This window comes from Scyliorhinus canicula, chromosome 22 (genome assembly GCF_902713615.1).
Source record: "Scyliorhinus canicula chromosome 22, sScyCan1.1, whole genome shotgun sequence".
In the NCBI taxonomy this organism is placed as follows: Eukaryota; Metazoa; Chordata; class Chondrichthyes; order Carcharhiniformes; family Scyliorhinidae; genus Scyliorhinus; species Scyliorhinus canicula.
In genome coordinates this window covers 22114915-22132511 of record NC_052167.1, presented here as the reverse complement: position 1 = coordinate 22132511, position 17597 = coordinate 22114915, and the positions used below count along the sequence as shown (strand labels likewise).

Sequence of the window (17597 nt, the reverse complement as noted above, 5' to 3'; positions counted from 1 at the left end):
CTTTTATTCAAGTCAAATTCCACCACCTACCATGAGGGGATTTGAACCCGGACCCCCAGAGCATTATCCTGGGTCTCTGGGTTATTAGTCCAGTGATAGTACCACCAGGCCACTGCCTACCACATCTCTTGTTTCAGATGGTCATTGCCTGGTACTTGGTGGCACAGACGTTATTTGCCATTTGTCAACATGCCATCCCTTAACCGGGAACCATGGGGAACAATGCGTGTTTCAGGCGGGAGAGGTGACACACCTCAGTTACCATGTTGATAAAGACGGCCTGTTCCCTGTAGAGGACAAAGTAAAAGCCATAAAAGGGGCACGGACTCTGCCAAATTTATCCCCAACCTGGCCGCCTTACTGACATCCCTGCATACATTGCTGAAGAAGAAGCAGAAGTGTTTATTTATTTTTAAAAAATTTTTAAAATTTAGATTACCCAATTATTTTTTCCAATTAAGGGGCAATTTAGCGTGTCCAATCCACCTACTCTGCACATTTTTGGGTTGTGGGGGCGAAACCCACGCAGACACGGGGAGAATGTGCAAACTCCACACGGACAGTGACCCAGAGCCGGGATCGAACCTGGGACCTCAGCGCCGTGAGGCGGTTGTGCTAACCACTAGGCCACCGTGCTGCCCTTCGTCTCCAGAGATGAGCAGACATCTGCGACTTGAAGCAGCACTTTGAATGCAAACTTTAATTTCATAAATATTGGGGAGGGTTCCGATGACACGCAGTAACTAAGATAACTTGCCAGTGGTGCATAAGAGGAAGTTTCTATTGGGCGGCCGAAAGGGGTTCTCCTTCGTCACAGGACTGGTGGCAGCCACGGCAAAATGCAGTCCAGAGGGACCCAATATTCCTGCGCAAACCCAACCCTGGTGTTTCATTGTGTTTTCGCACAGAGTACAACCCAGCACCGTTGACAGGCATGGGGGAAAAATGGGCTGTAAATTGCAGAGGAGACATTAGGAGGCGAAAAGAGGTGGGGTGGGAAAGGAGTGTTAATGGAAGAGAAGGAGGCAGAGAGTGTTTACGAAGAGAATTGCAGAGATTAATCTGAAGTTGCCAGCAACAGAGTAAAGCAAGAGGGTGGAGGCAGGAAGGAGAGGAATAATGAGTTTAACTGTGGCAGGTCGAGGGTAGGCAGTGTTTATGGAGACAGGGAGGGGAGAATGTGTCATCAGCTCAGTGTGGTTGATGCAGTGGCTCCTGATGATGTGTTAAACTAAAACCTGGTGAAGCAAATCAGCTGCCTCCCTGACTGTGAATTGCTCGGCTCCACTTGGACTGCCTCGGTGCGTGGCACTGTTTCACCATGCTGCTGTTGACAGACAGACCACTTTGTGAGCTATTAAATAGGAATATAGAAAGAGGAGGCGGCCATTCAGCCCCTCGAGTCTCTGTTCAGTGTCCAATAAGCTCGTGGCAAAGTTAGTGAGAGGAGAGGCTAATATGTGACGACGGGGATCCGAGTTATGGGAAAGGCTCAAACGTTCGGGCCCAGACAGGAGGCTTCTGAGGAATCACCTTAGAGATGGTTCCAACAAAGTTACCAAGAGTGAAAAGCTAACTTCAAAAATACTTTACGTTAAATGAGACCAGCTGAGCAAGGGGCCAGATGCAAACTGGAAGAAGATACAGGACGTACGCACATAAAGGCTGACACTCAACTGGGGTGTTGAGGGAGTGCTGCATGGTCGGCGATACAGGCCGGGATGCTCACTGGCGGCGGGATTCTCGTCCCACCGGCAGCGCATCCCTGCCTGCGGGATTCCCGGCGGAGTGGGGTGGCTTCATGGCGGGAGCAGACAATCCCGCCGCCAGCTAGGGGCGCGCCTCCTCCCGTCCCCGAGAATCACACCTCTGGGTGGCCTGGGGAATCCCGCACGCTGTTTTCAGACAACGTCGCTGCCGGCGCATGCGCGATGTGGGGTTCTCTTCCGCTTCCGCCATGGCGGGGGCCGTGGCGGCCACGGAGGAAAATAGTGCACCCAGGGCACTGGCCCGGTCTGAGCGGGGGGGCCCCGATCGTGGGCCAGGCCACCGTGGGGGCACCCCCCGGGGTTCGATCGCCCCCCCCGCCCCCCTCCCCCCCAGGACCCCGGGGCCCACTCGCGCCACTGATCCCGCCGTTACAGAGGTGGTTCAAACCTCGGCGGCGGGAGAGGCCTCCCAGCAGCGGGACTTCGGCCCATCCGGGCCGGAGAATCACCGCAGGGGCCTCTCCGATCGGAGTGGCGAGATTCCCGCCACCGCCACTTCCCGGGTGGCGGAGAATCTCTGCCACGGCGGGGGCGGGATTTTCGCCGGCCCCAGGCGACTCTCCGACCCTGCTGGGGGTTGGAGAATTTCGCCCCAGGTTCTTATTGAATTCAAATTTCACCATCTGCCGTGGTGGGGATTTGAACCTGGCTCCCCAGAGTCACTGGATTACCAGTCCAGTGACAATAACTCCACACCCCCCTGCCTCCCCTTTTGACCCACACTTGAGGCTGGCAGCGAGATTGGGAATCCCAGAGGGGAAATCTGAGGGGGTGGAGGGAGAGCAGTGGGAGAGGATAGCGAAACGGAAACTTTATCCTGTAATGGTGACCAAAAAAATCCAGCGTCCAGATTTACTAACCCACCAAATCACCCAAGGCAACAAACTCAAGGTGAAGGGAATTTGTTCAAACGTGAACTGGGAACCAGTGAATGAAGAAAAAAATGTGTCTGCTCAGCTGGCAATAATGTTCAGGTTATTTTTCAATCGGTGGGGGGAATGGTAAGTGGGGTGAGAGTGGCGATTGGGAGGGATACTAATGCTGCAGAGATTGGATAGACGATGAATGTCAAACGTGGTTCTGTGTTAAATTATCTGAAGCGTTTGGGCAGATTACTTGCTGTCGAGTGTGTGCTTACATATTTCTCTTTCTGCCAACAGGTATGGCCTTGCCCTGGCGAATGGTCACGTCTGCCCATTATACAATTGGTACGTTGACATCTTTTAAATGAAGGCAGAGTGAATGGAGCTCAAAATAACCGCAGCCACCCACCATGACTGCCGTCGCTTCTAATGGTAGAGGGGCGTGACCCCTTCACATCTGTCTGATGCCCTTTTTTGCCCTGTGGGTGAAACCGGTTCTTGGGATAAAGCTGGCATCGGATATTGACGCACCATAGAGCCCTGAGCCCCTGTCACTGCAGTTACTGCACAACACAAAAGACACAACAGTCTAGATTTTCAGGCCTCGCTGGTGGCAATTGTCACGGGTGGGACTGAAAATCTGATGGACCCGCTAAAGGTCCGTTGACTTTGGGCAGGACCTGGATATTTCCCTGAATGAGTTGGATTTTGGTGTGCCAGTGTACTCCCGGGGGTGGGAGAGGGGCGGGGCAGGGGCAGGGGCGTAGGGATATACAAGGAAGGACTTTCTTCTTCAGTTGGACGGAGCCTTGTCCGGACTTTATCTGGAGCACGGCCTTCAGTGGCCAGTTCCACTCCTTCGGGAGGATATGTTGGCCAAAACCTTCCGTCCTCGCTCGGGGTTGGGATTGTCTGCTCCGGCTGAGAGGGAACGGAGTTTTGGTTGGGAGGCCAGATTTCCCGTTTTTTGCTCACATCGGGTCCCACCATGGACGGGACTTGAGGAGGATCCCATCTGTTGGTTTTGTTGCCTGTAAATGATCAGACTAGTTTATTATAATGTTTTACACAGGTGGCCTTGGTGGGATGAACAAAGGTCAAACACAGGTTCACACGATTCAACCCAAATTAATTCACAAGCGCGATAAAACTGTTATCCCACAAATTATCCCCAATATTATCTGCCCAAGATTCCAATACTACCCGTGCCGATGAACTGGATCAAGCTGAGGGTCCAATCCTCTGAGACTCAGGCGAATCAGTGCCCTCGTCTGCGAAGGTGGCCCCGCGCGCCTCTTCCGTCCACTCTCTGATCCGTCGTCGAGTCTTCGCCACTGCCTCGGCATCGAATCTTCGCTGGGGAGCGTCCCTGGGTGTCTTCCTCTTATCCCCCCTCTTCGCAACCTTCCAGATGTTTCTCCGGCCCGCAGCCAATGAGGTCGCTGGGCGGGGGGGGGGGGGGGGGGGGGGTCGCAACACCCAATGGAGTTGCCGATTGCAACTCTGCCGGACACCAGGAACCCAAGCCCAGGAACCCCTCCCCAGGTGTCCATCTTCAGGTGCATTGTCTGCTCATGACCTTATCCCATATAAGGTAATGGCGGGAACGTTAGGTGCCAGAAAGTCTGGTGTCCTCTGGGCAATTCGCAACAATCGATCCATTTGAAAGGGGCCAATTATCTTCTGATCTCCCGTTTACAGGACAAACTCAGACTGGCCCCTGGCTGTCTGTCTCTGACCAGTATATTGGAACTTTGGCTGTTTGACTTCCCATCAGGCTCGTCTGTGGCTCTGACTGTGGCTTTAGTTTAAAATGTCCAATTCTGTATTGGGCCCAAGATTCAGACCGTTGGCCATTTCACCACAGTTTTGAGGAGGGATGCAGCAAGGATTTAAATTGTTAGGTCGGGTCGCCTAAATTTGGTTTGTAATTCCCTTGAGGATAGGGATTGGAGGGTGATCCGATCAATGTGTTTGAATTGATTACGGTAGAGGTGGAGAAACTATCCTCTCCGGTAAAACTACCCTCTCCATGACTTTAAAAGTGGAGGTAGGCCGTCCATGAGGAAAATCCGGAAACACCTCCTCTCACACTGTATTGAAGGAGCCTGGAACCCAAACTCTCTGAAGGCTGGAGTCAATGGGAATATTGAAACATTCAGGACTGAGGTACGCCTTTGTAAAGTAAGCAAGGATATCAACGGTTATGATCAGAAACAGGGGGCGGGGTTCTCCGGTCGCTGACAATGAAATCGGCGATCGGCTGGAGAATCCCTGTTTGCGCCGAAATCGGTGCTCGATGCTCCGGCCCCTCGAAAACGGCACACGCCATATGGATGTCCTCAGGACGTCACCTGAGGCCCTCCCCCGATGCTCCGCCCCCCCCCCCGATGGGCCGAGTTCCCGACGGCGTGGAAGACTTGTCCTTTTTTTTTTCCCGTGAACCCGGGATGGCGCCTGCGACTGAGGGGCCACATTCTCCGCCCTGGCTAGCAGCGGTAAGTGAGGCGGACCCTCAGCACAGAATCCCAGCCGAGGCGTAGCGGCCAGCCATGGCCTAACCAATTGGAGGAACAGGCCCGAGGAGCTGGAGTGCCAAATCCTGCTCCTGATCTCCCTGGGCAGTAAGATGAGATTGAAGGGGAGTGGATTGGGCGAGTGATTCGCTTTAGTTCCTGGTGCCAGGACTGAACGTTCATCACTCCCGGGTAGAGCTGAGCTGTTTTAAACCTGAATTTACTAAATTTGCGCACCCCTTCTTGAGAAAAGAGAGCGGTTGTTCTGAAACTTCCTCAACTGTCGATGGCTTGTCTCTCTCTCTCCCCCACAGGGTGTACAATCGCTCCTGTTCCGCTGGTGCCTCAGTGAGATGTTGTGCTATTCGAAACATGCCCTTTGTAAGGTAAGCGGTGGCTCCTGTAAGGCTTTAGTCCCGTGGCGTTTGGTGTAGACACCAAGACAATGCTCTCACAACGGCTGCACCACAGCTGGGGAGGTTGAGGGATGATTTGATCGGGGCGTTTAAAATTTGGAAGGAATGCGACACAACTGAGTAGATTCAGACTTTCTTCCAGAGATCCAAGCATCGAGAATGAGGCAATAAAGATCAAATATATACCGGGCTTAGGATTGAGAGCAGGAATACATTGATGGTTGTTACTCTTCAGAACTCATTGTCAGAGTTATTGAGTGATTGAAGAGTCTGTCATGTGTTGTGAGAGTACCTTTACGAAATGGGTGTTTATGAGGGATAAATAGGCGGGTAGTGTCTATGGGAGAGGAGCAGGTATGTGCAGTATGGTTTGATTGAAGTATTGGTTGTCTGTTGATGTTTGCATATCTCTGTTATCTGTAACTGTTTACAATGCCAAAAAATACCTCATTAAAATTGTTTGTTTAAAAAAAATGGGTATTTATAAATGGGTGTGTATATAAATATCTGTAGTGAGAGTACCTTTAAGAAATGGGTGTTTACTACTGCAGTGATGTCAGAGAGTGGGTGGAGCTGGGCTGTCTGTCAGCTTTTTACTTTCGCTTTAGGCTGTTTGCTGCAGGGTGTGCTTTAGTTTGGTTTTCTGTGTTGGAGCTGAAGCCAGACAGAGCAGGTGTACTGCTGTTCTCTCTGCCATCAAAAGACTATCTCTTGATCATTTGGTGAATTCAGAATTATAAATGTTCTCCGTAGTGAATGTAAACCTAATGTGTTTCTGTTAAAGGTGTTTCTTTTGTCTTCTGGATGTTGTTTGGGAAGTTATTAAGGATTACTTAGTGTTGTATTCTTTGGGGGTTGTATTTGAATTGATGGATGCTAAGATGTTCACTGTATGTTTTAAAAAGGTTAACTTGAGTTCATAGAATAAACATTGTTTTGCTTTAAAAAATACTTTCTCGATTTCTGCTGTACCACACCTGTAGAGTGGGCCGCGTGTTCCCCTTGCCACAATCTAGTAAATGTTGTGGGTCAGGTGAACTCCATGATACACTTTGGGGTTCTCTAAACCTTGGCCCATAACAAGTCCATGTTCTGGAAATTGGTCCTCTCAAGCACCCATTTATCAGGCGCTAATCAGACTACTAAGGCCCCAACATGTCGGGCAAGAGACTGTGCCCACATTTTCGGCCTTAACTGGGTAAGGACAAATAACAACATTCTTTCCTGGAAGTTGAAGCACGCTTTAGGCACTGGCACGTGCGTATGCGATGCCTGTTTCGGATTGGTTTATCCTGAGGCAGCCATTACCTTGGGGGCCTCAGACCTGACCATTTGGTCACAGGCAATGGACTCTGCTACCCGACGTCCTTGATGCGCACCCAAAACGTCAATTCTGGGCCCCTCTTCACGGTTTGAATTGTTTGATAATGGTCGGAGCAGAGAATTAAAAGTGACCTGGGAACAGGGTATGGGGGGATTTGGGTTAGTTCTGGGGCAGCACGGTAGCATGGTGGTTAGCATAAATGCTTCACAGCTCCAGGGTCCCAGGTTCGATTCTGGCTTGGGTCACTGTCTGTGCGGAGTCTGCACGTCCTCCCCGTGTGTGCGTGGGTTTCCTCCGGGTGCTCCGGTTTCCTCCCACAGTCCAAAGATGTGCGGGTTAGGTGGATTGGCCATGCTAAATTGCCCGTAGTGTCCTAAAAGTAAGGGGGGGGGGGGTTGTTGGGTTACGGGTATAGGGTGGATACATGGGTTTGAGTAGGGTGATCATTGCTCGGCACAACATTGAGAGCCGAAGGGCCTGTTCTGTGCTGTACTGTTCTATGTTCTACTGCTCGTGTGGTGGACAAACACCAGCACAGACTGGGTGGGCTGAATGGTCTGTTTCCGGGTCGTGATTCCGATGTGGTTCGATGTCGGCCCGCTTGGTCACAATTGGGAGTTCTGGCAACAGGCAGCAGGTCAGTTAGCATCTGAGGGAGAGGGAGGTTAGCCACTATTAAAACTCGAATATCTATAGCCCCAGGCCAACCCCAAACCAGCACTGGAGGGAAGTGTGTTCACAGCGAGCATAGAACATAGAACATTACAGCGCAGTACAGGCCCTTCGGCCCACGATGTTGCACCGTCCTGTGAAACCCCTCTAAAGTCCCTCTACACTATTCCCTTATCGTCCATATGCCTATTCAATAAGCAAGGCTTTCGAATTTAACTCCCCGCCATTCGTGGGGGAATTAAAATTCCGCCCCTTGACCCCCTGAGTGACCTCTACAAGTTGAATCACTGATTGGCTACACGACTCACCCCTCGGTCACAAACCTCCATTGAGTTGGCTGATTCCAGCCAGATTCAGGCAAGGGGTTGGATTGCGGGTCGGGGCAGTGGGGGAGACACAGGCTGCCCTGTTTCTGGATTCTGAACACGCCCACAAGGGGCAGAAGTCGCTCATTTTGGACTTTCACTGGGTTGCCCCTTTAACCCGGCCTGGAGATAGGCTCCGCACCAACCCACTTGGGGTACCGTGAGGAGATCTTAATGAGCCTGATTGGCTCCCCCTGCGTGCAGGAGAGTAGGCCTTTTGACACCGGGGCCCCGATCCCATCTCCGCAAGAATGTCCGGGAAGCAGGAAGGAGCTGAGGAACCAGCACACAGACCGGCGAGGCTGGATTATCACCTGCCCACCTCCGAACCAGCGCCTTGGTGAGGGTTGAAAACCCAGCCCGAGGCGAGGGCAAATCAGCCTCTCTCACGGAGGGGGCGGCTGTACACATTAACCCTTCACACGCCCCGAACGTCACTGTATCATACCTTGGAAGTGTACTGTCTTGTACTAGTGGAGATTCACAGGCGATGGAAGCATATTTATGCTGGGTCTACCTAACAAAGCACTGGGGGAATATTCCATTGGAACTGCGCGTGAGCTTTTACACCGGTGAGTTTGTCAACCCTGCAGATCACTGGCAATGCAGTTGAGCCGTTAGACTTCCCACCTTAGGACTCGAAGAGGATGATGCCTCCCAGTCCGAGTTAGGCCCGTTCTGGATTACGTTGCTGAATCTAATATTAGTGCCGATATCACAAGAACTTGTAATCCATAGGCCCAGGCCTGGGGGACAGGGGCTTCAATTTTATGAATGATTCTGAAATTAAAAGCTAGCTTTAGTCATGGTCGGCATAAAATTGTCATTAAAACACCATCTGGTTCACTAATGTCCTTTAGGGAAGGAAATCATAGATCATAGAATTTACAGTGCAGAAGGAGGCCATTCGGCCCATCGAGTCTGCACCGGCTCTTGTAAAGAGCACCCTACCCAAGGTCAGCACCTCCACCCTATCCCCATAACCCAGTAACCCCACCCAACACTAAAGGCAATTTTGGACACTAAGGGCAATTTATCACGGCCAATCCGCCTAACCCGCACATCTTTGGACTGTGGGAGGAAACCGGAGCACCCGGAGGAAACCCACGCACACACACGGGGAGGACGTGCAGACCCCGCACAGACAGCGACCCAAGCCGGAATCGAACCTGGGACCCCGGCGCTGTGAAGCGATTGTGCTAACCACAATGCTGCCGTGCTGCCCTCCATACCCGGTCTGCCCTACACGTGACTCCAGACCCACAGCTACGTGGTTGATTCTTAATTTGTCCTGAGGAATGTGGAGGGAGCCACGCGGCTCGAGGGAAATTAGGGACGGGCAATAAATGCTGGGCCTTGCCAGCGACGCCCATGGCCGGTGAAAGGAACAAAGAGAGGGAAAGTAGTGAAGGATCATATAAACAAGGTGGGGCTCATGGGAACAGAGTTACGCTGACATAGTTTGTTCATGTGTCATAAACACAAGTCTGGGTGGGAGTGGCTGTGGTCTTGTGGGAACCTTTTTATTTTGAAATAGTGTGGGTCAATGATTAAAATGGCGGTGGTTTACCTGTGGCGGCACTTGCTGAGCTATCAAGATGCGGTGGGTTCCAGGGCACAAGGGAAATTCAGCGCATTAAGTACTGCTGCGGTGCAAGGGTTTCTGCGCTACGTAAGCAGGATAAAAAGTGGAATGGGAATTGTCAGATCTCCTGGCTTATTTACCGCCATCCTAAATGCTGCAACGGTGGAGTTGAACGATGAACGACCGCAGTTAGATAAAGATAAATAGAATTTACAGTGCAGAAGGAGACCATTCGGCCCATCGAGTCCGCACCGGCTCTTGGAAAGAGCACCCTACCCAAGGTCAACACCTCCACCCTATCCCCATAACTCAGTAACCACACACAACACTAAGGGCAATTTTGGACACTAAGGGCAATTTATCATGGCCAATCCACCTAACCCTGCACATCTTTGGACTGTGGGAGGAAACCGGAGGACCCGGAGGAAACCCACGCACACACGGGGAGGATGTGCAGACTCCACACAGACAGTGACTCAAGCCGGAATTGAACCTGGGACCCTGGAGCTGTGAAGCAATTGCACTATCCACAATGCTACCGTGCTGACCAAAGGGGGAAAACAATGTTCCGAGCCCTTCGGGTAGCAGGTTTAGGAGTCAGGTAGAACATAGAACAGTACAGCACAGAACAGGCCCTTCGGCCCTCAATGTTGTGCCGAGCCATGATCACCCTACTCAAACCCACGTATCCACCCTATACCCGTAACCCAACAACCCCCCCCTTAACCTTACTTTTTATTAGGACACTACGGGCAATTTAGCATGGCCAATCCACCTAACCCGCACATCTTTGGACTGTGGGAGGAAACCGGAGCACCCGGAGGAAACCCACGCACACAGGGGGAGGACGTGCAGACTCCACACAGACAGTGACCCAGCCGGGAATCGAACCTGGGACCCTGGAGCTGTGAAGCACTTATGCTAACCACCATGCTACCCTGCTGCCCCAGGTAGGTGGGGTCAAAGGGATAGCGAGGAGCTGTGACTCCCTGATAAAGTCCAAATGCCAGGGATGTTTCTCAGATGCGGGCAGGAGTCATGGACCGGGGGCCCGCTGAACAGCCAATTTTTTTTTTTCCATAGAATTTACAGTGCAGAAGGAGGCCATTCAGCCCATCGAGTCTGCACCGGCTCTTGGAAAGAGCACCCTACCCAAGCCCACACCTCCACCCTATCCCCATAACCCAGTAACCCCACCTAACACTAAGGGCAATTTGGACACTAAGGGCAATTTATCTTGGCCAATCCACCTAACCTGCACATCATTGGACTGTGGGAGGAAACCGGAGCACCCGGAGGAAACCCACGCACACACGGGGAGAACGTGCAGACTCCGCACAGACAGTGACCCAAGCCGGGAATCAAACCTGGGACCCTGGAGCTGTGAAGCATTTGCGCTATCCACAATGCTACCGTGCTGCCCTAACCACAGCTCAAATTAGGGGTCACCTTTTGGTCTCATGCCCCCCCCCCCCCCCCCCCCCCCCCCCCCTGTGTAAATAAGTTGTCAGCTTAACGGGGTGGTCTTGCCTTGTAGCAGTCGGGGAAGTGAGAGGCTCCAAGAAGGATGCGGGCATCAGAGGTGATCCCTGCAGTGCAGAAGGAGGCCATTCGGCCCATCAAGTCTGCACCGACCCTCTGAAAGAGCACCCTACGCACGCCCACTCCCCCCCTCCCTCCCTATCCCCTTAACCTTACCTACACATCTTTGGACACTAAGGGGCAATTTAGCATGGCCAATCCACCTAACCTGCACATCTTTGGACTGTGGGAGGAAACCGGAGCACCCGGAGGAAACCCACGCAGATATGGGGAGAACGTGCAAACTCCACACGGGCAGAAACCCGAGGCCGGAATTGAACCCGGGACCCTGACGCTGTGAGGCAGCAGTGCTGACCAATGGGGCCCCCTCAAGCTACAGGCCCCTGGCTGCAGACAAATGACCTGTTCCAGGAATTACTCACTATAGAAATGGACAAAGGTCTGTCTTAGTGCGACCACGAAGGGGTGGGAAGAGAATTGGAATCTATAAAAGACTTTAATTTTGTTTGAACTAATCTGTCCTCGTGGCCTTCCTTTGTCCCTCATTCCCTATTTTAGATCTTTGTACTTTAGGGGCAGCAGGGTAGCATGGTGGTTAGCATAAATGCTTCACAGCTCCAGGGTCCCAGGTTCGATTCCCGGCTGGGTCACTGTCTGTGTGGAGTCTGCACGTCCTCCCCCTGTGTGCGTGGGTTTCCTCCGGGTGCTCCGGTTTCCTCCCACAGTCCAAAGATGTGCGGGTGAGGTGGATTGGCCATGCTAAATTGCCCGTAGTGTCCTAATAAAAAGTAAGGTTAAGGGGGGGTTGTTGGGTTGCGGGTATAGTGTGGATACGTGGGTTTGAGTAGGGTGATCATGGCTCGGCACAACATTGAGGGCCGAAGGGCCTGTTCTGTGCTGTACTGTTCTATGTACTCTCTATATTCCGCCTGCATTAGTAACTTCACAGTTGTGGTAAGCCTCCATCTTCTATCTCATTATAATCCCTTGATCTTTAGTCATCCAAAGAGCAGTAGCTTTGAATGGTCGCCTGACCCCCTCTCATGTGAATGTGCCCACTCTGTATTTCAGCCATCTTGCCTCTGAAGGTGTTGAATGACTGTTTGGCCTACCAGTGTTCGATTCCAGTCAAGCAGAGCCAGAGCCCTTTTCGAGTCAGAGTTCAAGCCTTCTCCGTTTTGACGTCTCCAGCACCCTGTTTGACCTCGAGACATGAATGGCTGTCTAAATACTGGACCTGTTTCATAGAATCCCCACAGTGCAGAAGGAGGCCACTTGGCCCATCAAGCCTGCACCCTCTGAGAGAGCACCCCTACCTCGGCCCACACCCCCCACCGTCCTATCCCCGTAACCCCACCTAACCCGCACATCTTTGGACTGTGGGGGTGCGGCGAATGTGATTCCCACCGGATTATAATCTGTATATACATGTGTCTGTATTGTAAGTGCAGTTACACTACCTGTCCTCCAGGGGGAGTAGCTCTGGGAATGCTCGAGTTGTACGGGGCTTCTCCCTTGGCTCTGCCCAGGACTCCTCCCCCGGAAGCTGCTGTATAAAGATCAGTGCCACACGGTCAGCCGGCCAGTTCACCGAAAGTTCAATGGCTAATAGGCTGGCTCTGTTGTGAGTATATTAAAACCGCTATTCTAATCCTACAAGCACGTGTCCGTAGAATTGTTGGTTCCAACAGGGGGGAAACCGGTGCTGTGGGGAGAACGCGCAGACTCCGCACAGACAGTGACCCAAGGCCGGGTCCCTGGCGCTGTGAGGCAGCCGTGCAAACCACCGTGCCACTGTGTTTCAAAGACGCAGCCCGCTGGACATCAGTGCGATTGTAAATTGTATTGGCTCTCATCCACTAAGGGTGATGTTTCTGCTTTTGGTGTTCCCTCAGGACAGTGACTGCACACAGCTGATTCATTGGCAGCGCAGAAGCAGTTGCGTGTCAGTACTCTGTGCATGGACGTGATGTCCTGGGGGGTGATGCCAGACCAGATTTAACTTCACGCAGACAAATCCCAAGTTACAATGTAACCGGCTGTTTGCTGTATCCATGGACACCTCGATGTTCTCGGCCACTCTTGTTTCCTTTCTTTGTTATTCCTGCGTGAGGGATATTGCTGGAGTTTTAAACAATTTAATAAAATGATGCAGCGGCTCCTGCCTGCTTTCACAAGGCGTGCTGTGGGTGAGATTATTGGCACAATAATTCTCCATGTCTGATATTACAAATTATTCTCCAATTATATTAGTCCCAGCCCTTCACCGTCTGGCTCAGGATTCATGCACGTCAACCCTTCAATCATTGCTTCCATCTCATTGCTCTCTGACGTGCTCTGGAACCAGTTACCTGTATCCAACTGCAATTTTCAACAACCTCCTTCAAATCACAACTATTGGTCCGAGATTTTAATGACCTACCTCACTCTTCCATAACGGTGTTCTCCTATGACTGAGTTTTCTTGTAATTGCACTATCCTCTGTAACTGTTCTCCTGCAACTGTGTTCTTCTGTAACTCTGTTCTCCTGCAACTGTGTTCTTTTGTAACTGTGTTCTCCCGTAATTGTGTTCTTTTGTAACCGTGTTCTCCTGTAACTGTGCTCTCCTGTAATTGTATTCTCCTGTAATTGTGTTCTTTTGTAACTATGTTCTCCTGTAACTGTGTTCTCCCGTAATTGTGTTCTTTTGTAATTGTGCTCTCCCGTAACTGTGTTCTCCTGTAACTGTGTTCTCCCGTAATTGTGTTCTTTTATAACTGTGTTCTCCTGTAACTGTGTTCTCCTGTAATTGTATTCTCCTGTAATTGTGTTCTTTTGTAACTATGTTCTCCTGTAACTGTGCTCTTCTGTAATTGTGTTCTCCTGTAATTGTGCTCTCCCGTAACTGTGTTCTCCTGTAACTGTGTTCTCCTGTAATTGTGCTCTCCCGTAACTGTGTTCTCCTTCAACTGTGTTCTCCTGTAATTGTGTTCTTCTGTAACTGTGTTCTCCCATAATTGTGTTCTCCTGTAACTGTATTCTCCTGTAACTGTGTTCTCCCGGAACTGTGTTCTTCTGTAATTGTGTTCTCTTGTATCTGTGTTTTCCTGTAACTGTGTTCTCCTCTAATTGTATTCTCCTGTAACTGTGTTCTCCTCTAACTGTGTCCTCTAATTCTGCTAACTTGTACATCACTGACTTCTTGCACCTTTTTCACAGAACGGATGCTTTGCGCAATGGACTGAATGGGCTTGTTTCTGTCAAACGCAGGCACAGGGCACAAAGCACCTGGGCCGGGATTTACCCCCCCCCCCCCCCCCCCCAGTGGTATTTCCTGGTTCCGCCATTGTCAGCGGGATTTCCCATTGACTGCATCCCTCGTCATCGGGAAACCTGTGCGGTGTCGGTGGGATTATCCCACCCTTGCTGTGTGACATATACGTTTGCCATGAACGTTATTGGTCACCCAAGGGGTGGGCTTGCGGCGCAGTGGGTTAGCATCTCTGCCTCTGGACCAGATGCTCCGGGTTCCAGTCCCACCCAGGACTTGACGACCAAGGAAGGTGCGTCCGTAACCTGGCCAAAACAGCTTGAGTGTGTCGACCTGCAAAATCCTTCCAACGTACACCAAGTGTGGGAGAGATTCCTATCAACCCTGTGATGGTTAGAACCTGGAGCCTCTGCCATTTCTATTTGCGACACACACATAAAAGTGTACGTTGCCACAGCAACTTGTATCAGTTGGCTAGTTGGACGGCTGGCATGGATCAGATTGATGCCAACAGCGCAGGGTTCGATTGGTGAGGGTTGGTGTCCTCCCCCCCTGCTGGTAGTCATGATGTGGAGATGCCGGCGTTGGACTGGGGCGAGCACAGTAAGAAGTCTTACAACACCAGGTTAAAGTCCAACAGGTTTGTTTCAAACACTAGCTTTCGGAGCACTGCTCCTTCACCTGAGGGAGGAGCTGCACTCTGAAAGCTAGCATTTGAAACAAACATGTTGGACTTTAACCTGCTGTTGTCAGTCTTCCTGCTGGTAGTCACAGTGCTGTGGGTCAGAACTGCCTCGGGACCGACAATGTCCGACCGGTCACCTCAGAACAACTCGTCTAAATTTCCCCACCATGGGCGGGAACAGAAACTTTGAAGAGCCGGTCAAGAGTCCATTGACTTTGAGTAGCTCCACGTCTTACAAGAGCTCGTGGTTAATATGGTAAATTCACTTGAATACTCTGAGCTGTCCTGTGCTTCATAACAAATTATACAGAAAACGATCGAGAGCACAGGTTACAGAGGTCAGACATTCCTTGGACTAATAAGGGAAACTTTCACTTGGAGTCATGGATATTTACAGCACTGAATCAGGAAACGCGTGGTCGGGCTGCCGGCGAGGCTGAGGATCCGCCGATATCGTTCCTTAATTAAAGAGGACCAAAACTGCTCAGAGTGCTCCCGATGTGGTCTCTGCAGCACCTTGTCCAGCTGCAGCAAGGCTTCCCGACTCTTATACTCCAACCCCCTCAAAATAAGGGCCATCATTCCATTGGCTTCCTGGTTACCTGCTGCCCCTGTGCACCAGCTTGTTTCATGCACAAGTCCCCCCCCCAAGTCCCTTTGTGTCGCAGCTCTCTGCAGCTTTTTCTCCATTAAAATAATCTTCTGTACTTTTGTCCTCCCTTCCAAAATGGACAACTTTACCTCAACAACTCTCAATTAATTCACGACCCGTAAATCCCCAAAGAGATTCAGTCGAACATTTGACTAGTCCCCCCCCCAACCTCGCCCTACCCCAACTCTCTTAGCTCCTCCATGTTTTTTAGAATTAGAACAGTACAGCACAGAACAGGCCCTTCAGCCCTCAATGGTGTGCCGAGCAATGATCACCCTACTCAAGCCCACGTATCCACCCTATACCAGTAACCCAACAACCCCCATTAACATTATTTTTTAGGACACTAAGGGCAATTTAGCCTGGCCAATCCACCTAACCCGCACATCTTTGGACTGTGGGAGGAAACCGGAGCACCCGGAGGAAACCCACGCACACACGGGGAGGACGTGCAGACTCCGCACAGACAGTGACCCAGCCGGGAAACGAACCTGGGACCCTGGAGCTGTGAAGCATTGATGCTAACCACCATGCCACCGTGCTGCCCAAGTGTTTTATATCAAGTGTCAAGTCTGTGTAGGCCGTTACAGAAACTTCCCATTTAGGCCCCCAATTTCTAATTTTCACCTTTCCTTGTTTTAAAACAAATGTCATTCCCTTCCAAACTGTCACTCGATCAGCAGTTACTTTAAAAAAAAAATCAGTTTTAAAGCAGGTGCCAGCTGTGGCTCATCGATTGCTTTCTTGCCTCTGGGAGGATTGAATCCCTCCAGGATTGGCCTCCAGGATTGGTCTGGGGTCACCAGGAATTGAAGGTCAATCTCCACGCCACAGCTGGAGAGTCCTGGGGGGAAAAAATCAGCGGGACATTGAAAAAGGATCGTTAACTTTTGTTATTTTCTTTGAACTTTTCTCTTCATCCGATGTTGAAATATTGGAAATGGGGCCCTCCGAGCCTGCTCCTCAATTTAGCTAGATCATGGCTGATCTAACATTCACCAAGTCCACTTACCTGCCTTCTCTCCGTAATCTTTAATTCCCCAACTGATTGAAAACCAATCGATCTCGGCCTTGAAGGTGTTCGAGGACTCGGCCTCCACAGCTTCCTGAGGTAAAGAATTCCAAAGGGAAGAAATTCTTCCTCAGATCCGTCTCAAATGAGCACCCCGTTCTTCTGCGACTCTGACCTCTGGCCCCATCCCCTCCCATGAGTGGAAACATCATCCCAACATTTACCCCATCTAACCCCCTAAAAATATATATTTTACTCATATCCGCTCTCATTCTCCTGAACTCCAAGGAATACAGGCCCAACCTGTTTAATCTTTCCTCGTATGGCAGTCCTTCCATCCCCCTGTGTACTGCCTCCGTGGATAATATATCTTTCCTTAAATAAGGGGACATGGTATCCTAAATGTGGCCTCACGGTGAAGAACAGAAAGGGGGGATTGGGGTGGGTGGGGGAGGGTGGGGTTGGTGGGGGAGGGTGGGGTTTTCCACAGTGTTCTGACCAACAGCCAGGGCTCACCCAAAACAAATGATCAGGTGATTATCACATTGCTGTTTGTGGGAGCTTGCTGTGCATATATTAGCCACTGTCCTTCCCACATCACAATAGTGACTGCACTTCCAGAATATTTCACTTTGCGACGCCATGAAGAGTATCAAGTTTCTTCTTAAAATAGTGAAATTTTTTAAAATGACGTACCGAGCTGGTCCCTCCTTGTGTGTGGCCCACCCATTAGCAGATGACAGCTGATATTGGTAACCGGATTTATGGTGGGATTGTGAAGGTAGGTGGAAACTCCTCCTCTTCATGTGCGAGGCTTAGCCTCATCCAGTTCAAGGTGCTGCACAGGGCTCATATGTCCGGGACGAGGATGAGCAGGTTTTTTGGGGGTGAGGACAGGTGCATTAGAAGTTCAGGGAGCCCAGCGAACCATGCCCATATGTTTTG

General features: G+C 51.0%; 1 protein-coding gene across 1 annotated transcript in view; it reads left to right on the top strand.

The window, feature by feature from the left end:
- The window catches only part of si:dkey-228d14.5 (uncharacterized protein LOC796266 homolog), a 44575-nt gene that overhangs the window by 18503 nt on the left and 8475 nt on the right, over positions 1-17597 (top strand). The window contains exons 2-3 of the mRNA XM_038783081.1: positions 2930-2977; positions 5463-5534. Of these exons, the coding sequence (XP_038639009.1) occupies positions 2930-2977; positions 5463-5534 (120 nt within the window). The remainder of the gene's footprint in view (positions 1-2929; positions 2978-5462; positions 5535-17597) is intronic.